The sequence below is a fragment of the Tenrec ecaudatus genome, chromosome 3, assembly GCF_050624435.1.
Source record: "Tenrec ecaudatus isolate mTenEca1 chromosome 3, mTenEca1.hap1, whole genome shotgun sequence".
NCBI classification, from domain to species: domain Eukaryota; kingdom Metazoa; phylum Chordata; class Mammalia; order Afrosoricida; family Tenrecidae; genus Tenrec; species Tenrec ecaudatus.
Genome location: NC_134532.1, coordinates 220,032,012 through 220,049,026, shown reverse-complemented (window position 1 = coordinate 220,049,026; position 17,015 = coordinate 220,032,012). Strand labels below are relative to the sequence as shown.

General features: G+C 57.7%; 1 protein-coding gene across 1 annotated transcript in view; it reads right to left on the bottom strand.

Moving 5' to 3' along the window:
* ABLIM2 (actin binding LIM protein family member 2) overlaps positions 1 to 17,015 on the bottom strand; it is a 63,797-nt gene that overhangs the window by 41,262 nt on the left and 5,520 nt on the right. Inside the window, exons 2-6 of the mRNA XM_075544652.1 lie at positions 16,798 to 16,913; positions 14,533 to 14,659; positions 13,865 to 13,958; positions 8,783 to 8,870; positions 6,772 to 6,830 (exon numbers count right to left, since the gene is read on the bottom strand). Coding sequence (XP_075400767.1) covers positions 6,772 to 6,830; positions 8,783 to 8,870; positions 13,865 to 13,958; positions 14,533 to 14,659; positions 16,798 to 16,912 — 483 coding nt within the window. The 5' untranslated portion in view covers position 16,913. The remainder of the gene's footprint in view (positions 1 to 6,771; positions 6,831 to 8,782; positions 8,871 to 13,864; positions 13,959 to 14,532; positions 14,660 to 16,797; positions 16,914 to 17,015) is intronic.

Genomic DNA, 17,015 nt, shown 5'->3' with positions numbered 1-17,015 from the left:
AAAATCACCCCTTGAATTTCTCAGAAACCAGGCTGCTTTGTGAAAATGGCCGACAGAGGGTCACAATGGCTGACAGGAGGCTATGGCCCTGGCTTGATGCAGTCAGAGGCCCAAGGCCATGTTTCATGTCAATGGAATAGTTTAGATAAGGAGTGAGAAAAGATAGATAAGGATTGAACTTGACTGTTTTAAGAATTGAGTTTAGGACCTGGCTCTCCTAGGTTTATCCTGTTTTCTCCCACCTGTTGTTATTGATATAATGATTGAGATAAATGAAGTATAAACAGTTTGTAAGCCCACTTGCTTTCAACCATCCACTGGGTCTTTAAACAGGTTAGGACAAGCCTGAAAAGAAGGCTCTGCCAAGACAAGCCCCACCCAGGGCGTTGGCACGCATCTAAGAGACTTTCCTGGGGGCTGTTGGCAACTGAAGAGGAAAATGCCCTTTGGCTTTTTGAATTCTGAACTAGTGGTTTGGGTCAGAAGATGGAAAGATTTGGAACATGGAAGGAACTCTCCTCTCTAGAACTGAACATTAAAGGGAGCCTGTGGGCAGGCTGAAATGCTTGCTAGGTAACCACCTGGGTCCACTTGTTGAGTGAAAGTGGGAGAGATGCAGCAATAAAGAGATGGGCTGAGTCTGGACACTGACACCATGGGTTTGGTTCACAGGGACTGGAGGAGAGACGAAAGCAGGTTGTCTGGTCTGAAGTTCATGACCTAGCAGAGGGGGGCTAGGATTGTTGAAAATTTGTGACAGTGCCCATCGTCTAAAGGCAAGGTGACCAATGAGCACCCTGGTGCAGCTAAGTGAGGCAGCACACATTGAGTTGACCAGAAGCCGACCAGATGAAAAGATTTTTGAGCCTGTGACTGGTGCATATGGCTGCAGACTCTATGGACGGCCTGTCCTGATTGACTTTGCTTATGGATGCAGCCTCACAAGGTTCCAACAGGAATGAAGATTCTTCATATCAAAGAACATGATTGTCTCCTCAAAGCACTGGGTTGATGTAAGTGGGCAAAATAGAAATTGGATATCTAAGATTGGGTGGATAAAGGCATGAAGTGGCTGGCTTACAAACTTTCATGGGTGGGGGAATAGATACATAGGATTTGGGGGTAGGTGTTCACATAACTGCAATTGTTAGGCATAGAAAATAGTTGTTTTGTTTACTTATAGAATATTATGTTACAATGAGGTTGGCACATATTGAGTTGTATGCATTTTAGTTTTATCCTGTTAGGCACAGATGTTATTTTATTATTGTTTTATTTAACGTTCTGTATGGCTACATAGTTGTGTGAAGATGTCAAGTTGACAGGGGTGGTCTGTGGTGGTCACACAAGCTCATGTCAACTTGATAAAAGAATGAAGGGGTGGAGTCTAGCCCATCAACCAGGTCACAGCCTGAGGATGATGCCGTCTAGTGGGCGTGGTCTTTTCCTGAGGATTCTGGGACTTCCTCTCTTCCGCCCTGGAGATGGGACACACTCTTTCTCTGCTACACATTCATGTTGAGGAGCCACATGGAACTATGTTGATAACAGCCAGAGCCCTGGAGACACGGCCACCACCAGCACTGGATCCACAAGACTCCCCACCCACTGGCCTGTGATCTTCCTGTACTCAGCATCATCACATGTGCTGCATGCATCTAAAGAGGAATTTATGGACTGGTCTCGGACATATGGGCTAATATGGGACTTGCGGACTTGATCTGGCCTGGGCTGTTTCTTCGATATAAAGCTCTTTCATAGACATATACGAGTATCAATGGATGTGTTTCTCTAGTCTACCTGGTCTGACACAGCGTGTCATTCTTTGGTTTGGGAATTCTAGGTCTTTGCAAACTTTATTATATCATGAAGCCTTGTCTTCTCAAGCTGTCCTTTAAATTTTGCTATTCAGCTTTTTAATGTCACTATTTCTCCCATGTGCCTTAGCTACTCTACAATTAAGAGCAATTTCCAGAATCTCTTCTGACATCCATGTGGACTCTTTCCTTCCTTCCTTCCTTCCTCCCTCCCTCCCTTCCTTCCTTCCTTTTTGTCTTCTTCATGAATGAAGGTCTTGATGTGCAGTGCACCCACAGCTCCTCAAGTTTGCTGTCATCAGTGCTCAATGCAGCAGATCTAGCTTTTAGATGTTCTCAAAGTCAAGTTGGGTTAGACTCAAGGTCATCTTTTGGCCCCAGTAGACCTGTTTTCTTTTTCTTCAGCCTCAACTCAACCTGATGCATGAGCAACGGATGGTCTGAGCCACAGGTGGCCCCTGACCTGGAGTCAGCTGCTGATAGTGAGCGTCCCCATCCTCTCTGCCCACAGGGGCAATCAATTGTATGTCTGTGGATCCCACCTGGGGAACCCATGTGTACAGTCGCTGTGTGTTGTTGTAGAAAAGGTGTTTGTGATGAGGTCATTTGTCTTATAGATTTCCATTACGTGACCTCCAGCTTCATTTCTCCCACCAAGTCCGTACTTTGCAACTGCTGCTCCTTCGTCTCCAATGTTTGCATTCCAATCGCCAGTAACTACTGATGCATCTTGATGGCATGTTTGATCAATTTCAGACTGAAGACGCTGGTAGAATTCTTCAATTTCTCCCGTGGTCGGTGTATACATGTGAATGATGGCTGTATTGATCAGATCGCCTTGAAGGCAGATAGATCTAATCTAATCACAGACAGCAAGACTCTTCAAGAAAGATCTTGAAATTTACTTTTTGACACACTGTCCCTCTTGACCATGTTACACCGACAGGGTAAATTGTATGGTTTTCTGAGTCAGAATGGCCAATGCCAGCCCATGTCGGCCCATGAATGCCTAGGACATCAATCTCCAGGTGCTCCACTGCACTTCTGATGACTTCCAATTTTCTTACACTCATACTTTGCTCATCCCAAGTTTTGGTCCTCAGTAGATTTTTTTCAGTTATTTCTCCTTGCCTCGAGTCCAGTCCCCTCAGCAGATGCAGACCCCGAAGGCTCCCATCCCCAAGGCTTCACCCCATTCACATCACATGGTGACCCCCTCCGAGACAGGAGCTCCTCCTCAGTCACATCGTGAGAGTCCCCGGGGCCATTACCCACATGTGGTCCTGCTTCCAGTCTGAGGACACTGGTGTCTGCCGTGTGTTCAGGCTGCGCACCAGGTTTCCTGAGGCTCCTTCCTCTGAAGTGGGGAGTTGAGGTCTTCCTTGTCTGTTCTGCTGAAACCTGTGCACGTTGGGTGGCCCTGCCGGCATGTGAAGTCACAGTGGCTCTGCGTCCAGCCTCACAGCCACATACAAGACACTGCAGTACAGCCCACAGACAGACCCGGGGGCCCCTTAGGACTAGCTCCCTGAATGTGACGTCCAGACTCCTAAACTGTCAGAGAACAAGCTTCCATCTGTTACAGACCCCTTGTCGTGTTTTGGTTATAGTGGCCCTGAGAACCCAGACGGGCACCTGCTTGCACTTGGGGTCATTGCAGGTGCTGTCAGCCAGGCTCCCATGAGGTCATCTGGGGCAGGTGGGTTCTCCTACATGAAGTCACCAGGGGCAGGTGGGTTCCCATTCCCTCTGAGTGGCATCCTTGTAAAAGAGGAGACGAGACACAGAGACATGGGGACAGAGGGAGGACGCCATGTGATGCTGCGTCCAGCACCCAGGAGTCAGAGAGAAGGGCAGGATCCTTCCCAGAGCCTCAGGGAATCCTCACCCCCACTACCCTGACCTGGGACCCCCAGGAGCTGGAGAGAGGGGCAGGGTCCTCCCCAGAGCCTCAGGAACCCCCCCCCACATGCTACCACCCCAGTTGGGAGCCCCACTAAGGGCTGTGAGAATACAGCGTGGGCCAGGTGCCCCTTTGTGGTGCATGTTACCGCAGGAGCCTCGGACAAAGTGTGTGCGTATTGGACACACAGAACCCTGGTCTGTGTGGGGTTTGGAGTCTGAGGCTGGCAGTACGGAGAGCCCCTAATCTGCAGACCTACCAGCAGGCCTGAGCATGTCCTGTCTGTGTGCGTGTCCTCGGCACCAAAGCTGGCCAGGCAGGAACCTAGCTGGCTGAAGGGCCTGGCTCAGTGACTCCTGAGGTCACTTCCCAGATGTGAGTCCTCGTGTGCCCACAGGCTGGCAGTACAATGGACTGGTAAGAACATAGCATCACTCCCCACCCTCCCCAGGACCCAGGCTCTTCACAGCTGACCCTGCCGGCACACAAGGTGCGGGAGAATCACTTCCAGGGGCAAGCAGCCCACCTTGCCTTCCATGCCCCCATGCCCAAGTACCCAAGGTGGGGCTCATCCTCACACCCCCAGGGGTCTCAGCCCTGCTTCTGGGGCTCGGGCCAGGCCCCAAGCAGACACGCACTCTTTTAAACAGAACAGTTCCCTGTCCAGCGAAGCTCGGCCCGCAAGGAGACCTCGCACCACACTGACTCAGAGCCCCCCCCCCCACAGACCTGCCCCTGGGTGGACTGCAGGCCCCACAAGGACTCCCGTTCTCTGCCAACCACAACCCACAGCCTCCCATGAGGCAGACTGCAGCCAGTGAAGGCCACCCGCTGTCCTGGAGACAGGTGTGGGCAAGGACTGCTGTCTTGCATCCTTCTCACAGGAGCAGGGCAGCTAGTGTCCAGGCATAGTAACTACTCAGAGCAGGCAGCAGGTGAGGTGACAAACACCCTGAGGCAGCTGCCATCACCAAGTCCCTGACCACTGAAGTGACAGCCAGGACTTCCCTTAACCACAGTACCAAGGTTATAACTCTTCATAGGAACAGACAGCCTCATCTTTCTCCCAAGGAATGGCTGGTGGTTTCAACCAGCTGACTCTGTGGTTAGCAGCCCAATGAGAAACCACTGCACAGCAGGACTCCAAGAGCCCGTAAAAGCCAACAACAGACCAGGCATGACTGGAAGCCTGCAGTGGCATAGCAAGGGTCAAGGTTCTTGGGAACTCTTCCCCTGGCCTGGGGGATGGGGGGGTCTGTGGGAGAGGATAGGAAGCTGCAGGCTTTGAGATGGATGCAGGGGCATGGGAGGGAGGAGGACCCTCCAGGGAGACCCCACCCAGATGCACTTTCTCGTGTCCCATGGAGAACTGGGAAGTCACACCCCTGTGGCCATCAGACCCAAGAGGGGTCTGTCCATGTCTTACTGGGGGTTCCATCCCATGTCCACACCCAGAGCTGGTCCTCAGGATAGGTCTGCTGGCTGGATTGATAAAGAGATTACTGTGAGCAGAAGAAAAGATTGGGTGGGTGGGTAGGTGGGTGGGTGGATGGATGGATGGACAGATGACCATAAGAATGTCAGGATGAATGAGCAGGAGATAGATATATTGTTGGGTGGGTGGATGGGTGAGTGGACAGATGGAGGTTGGATGGATGGATGGTTAGGTAGGTGGATGGACAGATGGGTGGTTAGGTAGGAGGATGTATGGATGGACAGATGGATGGTAAGGTGGGTGGATGGATTGATGGATGGATGGTTAGGTAGGAAGATAGATGGACAGATGGTTGGTTAGGTAGGGGGATGGATGAATGGTTAGGTAGGTGGATGAATGGATGGATGGATGGTTAGATAGGTGGATGGATAGATGGATGGACAGATGGACGGATGACCATCAGAACATCAGGATGAATGAGTAGGAGATAGATGGGTGGATGGATAGATTGATGGTTGGATGGACGGATGGATGGTTGGATGATTGGATGGGAGGATGGACAGCTGGATGATGAATGCTGGATGGATGGACAGACGAATGCACTGATGGAGGATGGACAGATGGATGAACTGATGGATGGATGGATGTACAAATGGATAGATTGATAGATGGGTGGATAGACAGATGACCATGAGGATGTCAAGATGAATGAGTAGGGGATTGATGGACAAATAGGTGGGGGGCGTGGATAGAGGGTAGAAGGATGGCTGGTTGGATGAGTGGGGATGGGTGAAGGGATGATGGATAGGTGGTGGTTGGATGGACAGATGGATAGATGGGCAGATGGACAGACAGATTTAAGGATGGGTGAAGGTCAGCAGGGCTGGTCTCCAGAGCCCCTGGGAGCCCCTGCTACACCTCATATCAGCAATTGGCTGAGCTGGTTATGATAACCGCCCAATCTGTTACCTACACTGTCACCTGTGTGATGGTCAAAGCTATGCCTCAGCTTGTCCAGGTCACCCTGCCTGGAACTGCACAAGCATGCCCCACTCGTGATCTGACACAGGAGTGCTTCGTGGGAATGGTCTACGCCCCAGGCAGAAGTTCTCTCTCTGCTGTGCGCACAACGTGTCCATCTCTGGCCCCTGAGTCGGGATGTGAGTCAGCAGGCTGCCATCTGACCTGAAGCTATGGCAGTTTCCCATAACTCCATGAGCCCACAGTTGCCATCTAAGGTGCTTCTTTGGGGTTCATTAGGCTCTGCAGGAGTTAGAAGACGTCTGTGGCCTGAAGCCTGACCTGTCGATGGAAGTTTGCCAGTCTCCACAATTGGCTGAGGCATTTGTTTGAAACAAATCTCTCTCTCTCTCTGTATATATATGACACCACACAGATGAATACTTTGTATACTTACATATTTGCTTTGCTGATGTTGTGACTCTAGCGATCTCAGCCTAAGATAAACAGATAAACACCCCCAGCCCCCTGCCACAGCCAGGCCAGGGAAGCTTCGGAGGCTGAACCAGGCCACAGGGACCACCAAGAGTCCCCTGATGGGGCCAAGACTGCCCCAAACACAGGGGCTCCTGGAGAAAGTGCATGAGGTCACCCACCTTGGCTCTGTCCTCGGTCCTGGCCACTTGCCGGCATGCTGGGTGCCAGATGGAGGAACCTGCACAGACCAGGAAGGGAGTGCTTAGGGTGGAAAGATGAGGCTGTCTGATGCCCCATAGATTTAGTCTCTAAAATGTCAACTCACTATGAGCGGGACCAAGTCAGTGGCAGTGAGTTAGGGGGCACTGAGTGAGGAGCCCTGGTGTCCATGGCTAGGGGTTGGATTGGTCACCATGAGGGCAGTGGTTCTAATCCATTAGCTGCTCCTCAGGAGACAGAAGAGGATGTCTGCTCCCAGAACCTTTGAAGCCTGGGAAGCCCCATACGGGGCAGCTCTGAGCGGGAGGGACTGACTGGCAGTGGTTTGGGTTGGTGAGCCCAGGACTCAGACAGGGGTCTGCACAGGGCCTTGTGGCCAGAGGTGGTTCTTGTAGCCCTGGCGCCCAGGGCAGGGCCCTTAGAGAAGGGGGCATTTGAGGTGCTTTGGGCTCCTGGGCAGAGGAGAAAGTGGGCCTGGGTGGGTTCTGCCCACTGTGTGAGCCCCCTGCTCTCTGTGCATGTGAATGGGCAGACGGTGGGGGCTGGGGAGGAGAGCAGCCTTGGGAAGCGTCTGGATGGGAGGGGGCTGTCCCTTAGGCCATGGGAGTAGACCAGTATGGTGTGTGGGTGGACACGAGCCCTGGCACAGGACTCATCATGTCACTAGCTTCCTGGCCCTGGCCCAAGCCAGGGCCCTGAGGTTCCAGGGCCATGCTCCTTCGGGAGCTCAGAGGGCTCTGTGTGTGAGCATGTGGGGATGCTCTGGGCTTCCTGGGGACAAGGGTCCCTTCATGGGACCACAGAGGAGACCTGAGACAACCCATGCCACGGGGGATGGGGCTGTCATCACCGCCTGGCTCAGCCTCAGAAAGGGAGCCTGTCTACCCGGCTGTCCTGGTGCCTGGTCCCTGCAGGCAGGGTGGGTGCTGAGCTGGGTGCAGGGCCCACCCCTCTTCCCGGCCCTCAGACAGCCTCAGGACCCCGACACAGCAGGGAAGGAGCTTGTGGCAGAGAGGCCACTACAGCCCAGCCCTGGGGAAGGGGTGGGGGTGGAGATCTCTGCTCTATCAGCTCTTCCCCCTGGCTGAGCCCCCCCACCCACCATTTGGGGTGGGAGCAGGGCCATCAATGCTCTGTCCCTTCTGAGCCCCACACTCCCACCTCTGTGCGGGACCACTCCTCCAGGAAGCCTTCCTGGCCTGTCACTGTGCTCTCAGCCTGCTTCATGGGCTCACACCCAGGGCTCCCCAAGGCCTGTCCTGGATGTGGATATGGGTGGGGTGCAGGCAAGCAGGGGGAGCAGAACTGTAAGTGTGGGACAGATTGACTGTGACTCTCAATGTGCCCCTCCCTGCTAGGGCAACCACTCAGCTCCTGGCTGAGAGACTGGGGGATGGGCCAACCCAGAGGTGCACGGGAGACGTATCTGCAGGTATGCCCTGCACACACAAGCTCCAGACGTCAGCTCTGTGCTGACTCCGTGGGGGGGTGGGGGGAAAGGGGTGCACATGAGGGCATATGGGCATGTGGGGACACATGGGGAGCATATGGGAGCAGTCTTGTGCTGGCTCAGCAGGGGGCACATGGGGCATGTGGGGGGCACATGGAGGACAGTTCTGTGCTGACAATAGGGCAGGGGGGCCATGTGGGGGGCGGCAGCTCTGCAGAGGCAGAGCAAATACGCTGTCATAATTCCTGGAGAAAGACATCAGAGCACAGTGGACAAAGGGGTGGGGGTGGTGCAGGCTGGATGCTCACACCCCAGACCCGCCCCTCTGCAGCCCACACAGACCCTCATTCCAGGATGCCAGGGGCCTGAGAGCTAAAGACCATGCCAAGGTCAGAGGGCTTGGGCTCAGCCTCAGGTGCCCCTGCCTGGGATCTGATGGGTGCTCTGCCCTGTGGAGAAACCCCTGGTGCCAGCCAGCCTGCCGCTCTCCCACCATGTGCTGACTGGCAGCCGGGCCTTACCCTGGAGGTACATCTCCTCGCTCTCCGCAAACATCTGTCCACACTGGACACACAGCGCACACGCAGGGTGGAAGTGCTTCTCCCCGGCCTGCAGGGACAGATGGGCACTCAGAGACTGGCGCACAGTCCACCCATGCTGCCTAGACCCCCACGCACAGTCCACCAACACCTGGCACACACGCAGGGGGGTGAGATACAACCACCCAGTGACCAGCCTGCACAGCCATCGCACGGGCAGCCAGACCCTTGGAGGATGGGCTACAGACAGGAAGCTCTCTGTGGACCCTGAACCTTGCGTAGAGCCAGGTACATGGGGTGGGCAAAGGGGGGGCTTTGAGAGTTCCCAGCAGCTGGGCAGTGCCTCAGGTCAAAGCAGGAAGCAGATGTCCTGTGGGGTCTCTCTGGGGAAGGGGGTCTCAGCCTGTGGTGGGGGTGGGGACGTGGGGGGTAGAGTGGGTTTTGGCCCATAGTGATAGAGTCAATACCACCACCAAGACCATCACACACACTGTCGGCCCCCAGAGCACAGAAGAGGGACAGTGAACGTCCTACCACCCTAAAGGGCAGGACCAGGACCTTGACAGCATGAGTCCCTGAGCTTCAGTGTGGGTGCTGCTGTCAGCAAAGAGCCCCCCCCTCCCAAAGCTGGCCGCAGAACCATCCTTCACGATGGACACAGCAGCTGCAGGTGAGCCAGTGGGGTTGGCCTGTGGGCACCCTTGTAGATAACCCTGGAGAGCCCCAGTGGTGGAAGGCATGTGGAACAAACAAATGGATATGTACCCCAAATTCCTGCTCTTGGGATTGTCTGCACAGAGCACCCCACTCCCACAAGACAGACACTATTCCCAGCAGAGGGCATTCACAGGAGGGGCGTTACACCCTTGTCTGCTCTGTGGAGCTCAGAAGCTCCAGTGGTACCCACGCTGTCTCCGCTGAGCCAGGCTGCCCAGAGCAGGAGGCCTGCGGTGTGGCAGTGCCAGATTCAGCAGCCCTGGGACATCGCACCCAATGGAACACACCAGAGTTCTCACGACTCCTGGGCCTGCAAGCAGCTTCTCCTTGACCACCACCCGAATGGTGGGCAGTTCAAACCCACCCAGCAATGTCACGGAAGAAAGTTCTGCCAACAATCTGCCTCAGTAAAGACAACCACCAGACAGCCCTCGGGGACAGTCCTTCTCTGTAGCACCGGGCCAGCTGGGCAGAAGCTGGTTAACCGGATATCGTGGGGGGAGCATTGGATGGTGTGTGTGTGTGTGTGTGTGTGTGTGTGTGTGTAACTGGCCTGTGTCCACTGGCTAGCACATGGGTGCATGACTTGGCTGCTTCCTCCTGTCCAAGAAGGAGCCCTCCACGCTCAGGAGCCCTCTGGATGCTGAGTGGCCAGGCCAGGGCTGCTCCTGTCAGGAGGGGCTTCCTGGCTTCAGCCAATCTCAAGTTCCTGGACTTGGGACAGGCCTGGGGGAGAGGGGTAGGCCACCACAGCCAGTCCCTGGGTGGGGCAACAGAAGAAAAGCCTGGGGGTCACTGCGGGAAAGATCCCTGGCAGGAGCCCTAGGAGCGCTTCTGCACTGCAGCAGAACTGGCTACACTATAACAAGCTTGCCCCAGGCCACCTATCCTGTAACAAACTTACCACTGAGACCAGTTACACTGTAACAAGCTTACCACTGGGTCCAGCTACACTCTAACAAGTCTATCACCAGGACTGGTTACACTGTAACAAGCTTACCACTGGGACCAGCTAAACTGTAACCAGGTTCTCATGGTACTTTTCTTTTGTGTCACTAGTGTTCATGGAGAAAATGGGGACATAGCAGGGGCCGTGGGACCTTCAGGTGCACCCTGCCAACTACCTGCTGCCCCTCTGTGGCCCCAGGGTCTTCCGCACACTGTAAAAGAGCACAAACCCCCTAAGGTCCTAGACCTTGCTGTCAGGATGCAACAGGACTCTGGCTCTGAGCTGATCCAGAACCTTCTTCTCACCTCTGTTCCTACTGCTGTCCCTTCTTGTGTCACACCTCACCGGAGCCTACATACGCATCCCTCCAGATCTGCCTGTCTGTCCTGTGTGCTGCCCTTAGGTCCACTCCCCTGTCCGGCGTACACGCAGCAGGGGGCACCTCAGCCCAGTCCTGCGCATACCCGTGTGTTGGTGGGATCTGACTTGCTGGCACCCAGAGAACTTCCAATGGCTCATTTTCAGAAGCAGACAGTCAGGTCTTTCTCCTACTCTTAATTTAAAAAAACCCCAAAATTCTATTGAAATCCGTTCAGCAACCCTTGAGCCTCACAGATGGGGGTGCCTGTGTGTGTGGGGGGGAGTGCCCAGGGTCAAGGCTGAATCTCCTGGGTCCCCCCACTGTGAACCGGTCAACCACGTGTGTCTGCTATCTGCTGCAACTTCATAGCTGCCATCTTTACACATCCCTGGTGGTGGTGAGGGTCAGGTGCCAGGTAGCTCCCAAAGGGTGGGTGCTCTGACTCCCCAAGGAGGCCGTCTGTCCCTACTACGGTCGTCTGGGGAACCCTGGACAGGACCCCTGTGGCTTGGATCCACTTGATGGCAGTGGGTTTGCTCTGGCTTGTGAAAATGAACACCCACTGAGAGAGCTGCCGCCCCAGCCCTGTCACACAGGGCACGGTCCCCCCAGTGAGAGTCCCCACTGTGAGGGAAAGGGGGAACCCCCACCTGCCCTGGAGCCCCAGGAGTGACCCAGGAGAGCTGTGCCATGCAGGGCTGTTGCTGGGGGTGTGGGCCAGAGACCCCCAGGCATTTTTGCCTAGGGACCTTGGAGGGGTGAGGGCTCCGGCCTCCAGTCTTTTGGTTGTGAGCCCCATGCTCAGAGTGAAGGGGAGCGGGACCCATGGGTGTCCCAGGCTGTCACCAAACCTAGTCGACTCACTGCCAATAAGTGGATACCAAGCCATAGTGAGCCCGTCTGCAGGGCAAACACGCCTCTGTCGGTTTCGGAGACTGTGATTGTTACAGGGGAGGAAAGCCTCCTTTTCCTCCTCCAGAGCAGCTGGTGGTTTCGAACTGCCGACCCTGCGGGGAGCAACCCCGTGCTTAACCACTGCAGCCTCATCTCCCGAGGCACAATTGGTGGGTCTGAACCATCGATGTGGAAATTAGCAGCCCAATGCTCTCTCCCCCATAGCACCCCAGGGATCCTCCCAAGAGAGGAAAGGAAGCAGGCTCAGCTTATCTAGAACGGAGAAATGCTTGGCCGGGCCCTCCCCCGTTTCGTCTCCCCAGGAGACCCCAAACCCTCAAGACCTGGGGGAGGAGAGATAAGGAAGTGGGGATGGGGGTGAACCAGCTGAATTAAGGAGTAGTTTTAGGGCTTCCGGGTACCATGGCAACGGAGGCTGCGCCAACGGGGTCATCGTGGAGGGCGGGGCCGAGAAGCAGCCCCGCCCACGCCCACCTTGGCGGTGGATGCCTGGCACTGCAGAGAAAGTGGATCTTGCAGAGGGACGCTGGCCGGATTCAGGGCTCAGCACCTCCTGACGCCCCCTCCCAAACTTCTCTGGCTCCGGGCAGGAAAGAAGCTCAGCGCAGGCCGCCCTCAGGTGGCCCCTACCCCCAAGACCCTCCTCACGCCCTGGCCCCTGGGCAAGGACACACACGCCCCCACCCCCCGCCCCCCAGCAGGCCAGCACGGGCACCAGGAGGCCCTGTCCAGAGACCCAGCGTGCAGCAGATGTACACGTCATTGCTGGGGTGTCGCTCCAGCGGGCTGACAGCGCTCCAGGGGTCCCCCGCGCAGCAAACTGCGCCCCCTCGTGCCCCCACGCAGCTGTGTCCCCTACCTGCAGTTTGTTGGGATCAGAGCCGAGGACGGGCGGAGGATAACGAACCCCCCACCCTCCCTCCGCCACCCTGAGTCTCCTCCAGCCCCGCGGGCCCAGCACCTGGCTGGGGGTGGGGGGTGCGGTTTGCGCAGCGAGCGCGCAGCCACCAGAGCCGAGCGCCTCCCGCTGCTCCGCCCGCGCCTCCCGCCCGCGCCAGGGATGCTAGCGTTGAAGTGCTGCGGGCTCTGTCTCAGGCGCCCGGCGGGCCCAGCATCGTGTCTCCCTGGACCATGAAGCGCCCTGGGAGGGCCACGCAGTGGCAGCGCAGGGACGCATGCGGGCAGCCAGAGGGGCGCTCCATCCCTAGGGCTCCAACTGGGCCTTGGCAGCAGCTGCTCGGGGCGGCAACGTGGGGTAGGGCCAGGCAGGTGGCCAGGGAGGCCCAGCGCCCCGGGGGGCCTAAGGTGGACTGAACACAGGTCTGTCTGGACCACAACCAGGAGGTGATGGGCCTGATTCACGGTGGCCCCGCAGAAGGCTAATGCTGTCCCTCTGCCCTAGGCCGTGGGGGATGGGCAGCAGTGCCAACGGGCATTCTGGACTGTGGGCCCTGCATGCATCAGTGGGTCGGAAAGGAGGGTTACTGGGTCCTTCTGCCCGGGCCCTCCTGCCTTTGCAGACCCCAGTCTAGCAGCATCTTCCAGAGCAAAGCCCTGCAGACCTCAGGTTCCAGCCCCACCCTGGTATCCACGGAGTCCCCCTCCAGGCGGAGGCATGGGTAAGGAGGGGGAGGGTGGGAGAGAGGCTGTGTGAGACCAGGGTGCTGCGTGCACTCACACACACATACACACACACGCACACGCACGCGCGCGCGCATGCACACATGTCCTTTTCACAGGTGAACACACCAGGCGGCCAGCAGGGCGGGAAACCCCACCCAGAGCAGCCATTTGACCGGCTTCCTCCACCTGCTAGCCGCCCCCAGGACACAACCTGCCCCATGACCATGGGCACACCACCCTTCCCAAGGCCCCCAGTGCTCCAGACTGGTTCCCGTAGTGGGAGGTAGGACCTGGGTCCAAACTCTTGGGGCCCACCTGCCCCTGATGCTGCTGCTGGTGTTACGGGAGTCCAGGAGGCGGGGTGCTGGACACAGGCCCAGGGCTGGTCAACCCGACAGGCCCTCCCACTCCCACGGCAGTGTGGGCTCTGTGCCCAGCTCAGGTTTCTGATTCAGAGGGCCTGGGCAGGGCACCACTGGACCCACCTGGGCCCACTCACCTCCAGCACCCGGCCGGTGATGAACTTCTGACAGCCGTCACACCGGATGCCGAACTTGGCGTGGTAGTCGGCCTCACAGTAGGGCAGCCCATCTCTGCGGGGGTGGGGTATCAGGAGGACCAGGACACCCCGCGGTAGGATAGAACAAGGAAACCCACCCTGAGTGACCAAGCCTTCCTCAGGTAATGCTGCTCTGCCCACATCTCCAAGGCCCATGACCCAGAGACCCCTGCGTCAGTGATGTGCTCCACCCACACCTACCCCCGCTGACCCTTGACCGAGCAGTTTCTCATGGAGAGGCAGGCTACCTTCCAATTCACTGACCTTGGTACCCAGGACCACCACCCAGGACCACCCTGCCAGCAGCCCAGGGAGCGAGCAGAAGAGCTGCCAGACTCCCTCTTTTCTGCAGGCCAACCTGGCCTGGGGAACACTTGGCAAAGCTCCAGGGCCCAGGGCACCTCTCTGATTCGGGTCAGTCCTGGCCAGCAGGAGGATGGGTTCCCCAACAGCCTGGTCAATGGGGTACTGATGTCTGTAGTGGCCCTCACAGGACCCAGGCATGATGTTGGGAACCCTACGTACTGGACATGACATTACACCCCAGAATGTGATGCTGACCCCACTGGACAGTGGACCCCCACCCTCCGCGTGCGCGGGACCCTTACTTGCTGATGTACTCTGCGCTCAGCGGCCTCCCACAGGCCTTGCACTGGAAACAGCCCACATGCCAGTGCGTGTCCAGAGCCAGCAGGGACTGTCCGTTCCTGATCTCGGCGCCACAGCCGCCACAGCCTGTGGGGGAGGGCTTGCTCAGTGGGTACGTCAGGCAGAGCAGTGGGAACAAGGGGAAAGAGCACCCCAGGGCCATGGCAGACCCCCACAGCACATGCTCTGGCTCACAGGGGTGATTGTCTGGCCTGGTTTGTGACCTGCTGCTCCTGCCACAGCCATAGCTGCCCCCACATCTTCTGTAGACTCTACATCTGGTTGCTCATCTGGGGGCCACCCTTCCCTCCCCAGGACATCTGGTTATCACCAAGGGGTGATGGTGTCATGGGGCAGTGGCTGGGTGCCACTCCACACTGTGCAGAGGATAGGACCCTAGCTTTGGGGATCACATATGGCCAAGGGCTGGTAGTCAGGGGAGAGGACAGAGGGAGGGTGGGCACCCTGGCCCAGCACAGCCCCTTCCCAGAAGCAGAAGGGACACGCTATTCTGAGAATGAGGCATTCTGACACAGGAGCTAGGAGGGGGCGCAGAGATCCCACGTAGGGCTGGGAGGGGTCTCAGAGACCCCACAAAGGGCTGGGAGGGGGCTCAGAGACCTCATGTAGGGCTGGGAGGGGGCTTGGAGACCGTACAAAGGGCTGGCCTGGGTGGTTGTATGGTCGGTGGACCTGGTAGGGGGAAGGGGTCAGCTCTGAGCATCACAGCAAGGGTGCCACTGGACTGCCTGTCTCCACATCCTGCACCCGGACCTTGATGAGGGCGAGGGAGGGCCCATCTGCTGGCAGTGGGCACCACTCCCAACTGCCCAGTCTAGAACTTGCAGGAAGGACCTGATTCTCACACCCGCCCACCCCGAGCCCCTCCCTGTACTGGGGCTGCGGGTGGGCGTCTCCTGCAAGGTGCTGGGAGAGTGTTACCATGGAAATAGCGAGCATCCTTCCCAGAGCCCCCAGAGCCTTGTACAGCCACTGGAAGGTGTGGCTGTTTCTAAGTGACAGGTACAGCCCCCGCCTGGGAGAGGCAGCTCACGGGTCCAGATCCAGCTTCCCACCCCTGGTGCACAAGCCAGACATCCCACCTGCTCAGGGTACCCCCAGGACCTGCACCCCAGCCAGCCACCTCAACACTGGACTTCATCCCCAAAGAGCCAGGCTGCCTGGGCTGTCTCACCAGGGTTTCCCATCAGCTCTGAGTGCAACCAGCTGGCCTCAGGAGGGGTGGGGGTAGGAGTGGCCTGTCCCTCCACCGGTTCTCCCCCCACACAGAAAGAGCTCTGTATGGCCCCTCCCCTACCTCTCTACTACTCTCCATCTCTCCTGCCCCCACCCCCACCCCCAAATGCACCTGCGGGGCCCTCCATCCTTTGGTCTCTCTGTGCCAGCCAGACACCTCAGATACCCCTTTGTGGTGACAGAGCCCAGAGAGCCGGACCCTACCCCCAACCCTGTCCCTGAGAAGCCCCTTGGAGTCAGAGGACACCTGGGGGCTGGGAAGGCCAGAGGGCAGGAGGGCCAGGGGACAGACAGGTGGTGAGGGATCCAGGGGGCAGTCAGGAGGGTCAGGGGAAGGCCTGGAGGGCAGGAGAGGTGCATGTGCAGGGATGCAGTGCCACCTCAGGGCACCTTGGAGCCCTGGGGGCAGGTGGGTTGGGGAGTCCCTCACCTGGAGATGGGAAGTGGCCTCCTCTGGGAGTTGACAGGCTGCCAGTTCAGGCCCTGGCTCCTGGCCCCCGGTCTGGGTATGTCACGGGGACCCCTGGCTGGTGGGTGCAGTCGGAGGCTATCCTTCCCTGACAGCCCACCCCAATGAGCATCCAGTAAACAGGGGGAAGCACTTGCTGCAAGCCCACCCAGGTGGTTCTGGGGGGGTCCTGCACCCAAGACCAGGTGCCTGACCCCTGAAACCCACAGGTCAGTGCCCTCCAAGGCACCCCAGAGAGCGCTGGGAAACCCAAGCTGTGGGGTGAGGTGCACAATGCTCTGGTGGGGCTGGACAGGCAAAGGTCAGGGAGGTTTCTTGGAGGAGGCGGGCATGGGAGCTACGGGCAGAAGCAGCAGTGGTTCATTCGGGGCAGGTCAGAAATCCCTGCTCTGGCTCCCTTCCTGAGCATCCACCAGTGTCCACCCCACAGGCCAGCTCAGGCCCCAGGGTGGTCAGGCCCTGCCAAGGCCACCCGCCATGCTGCCCAGTGCCCACTTACTCCGGAGGCCCTGGGGCTGGACGGTGCTGCTGGTCAGTGTGGCGGGCAGTGAGCATTTCTGACACAGGCACGTCTTCCCATTGAAGGTCACGCGGTCCCCAGGCGGGAAGGGCATCCTGGAACAAGAGAGCAGCATGGCTAGGACCCACTCTCGGGGGCGAGGGGTGGGGGAAGAAGAGGGGCCCTGAGACTGCTGGGTCTGTGCTCTCTCGAGCTAG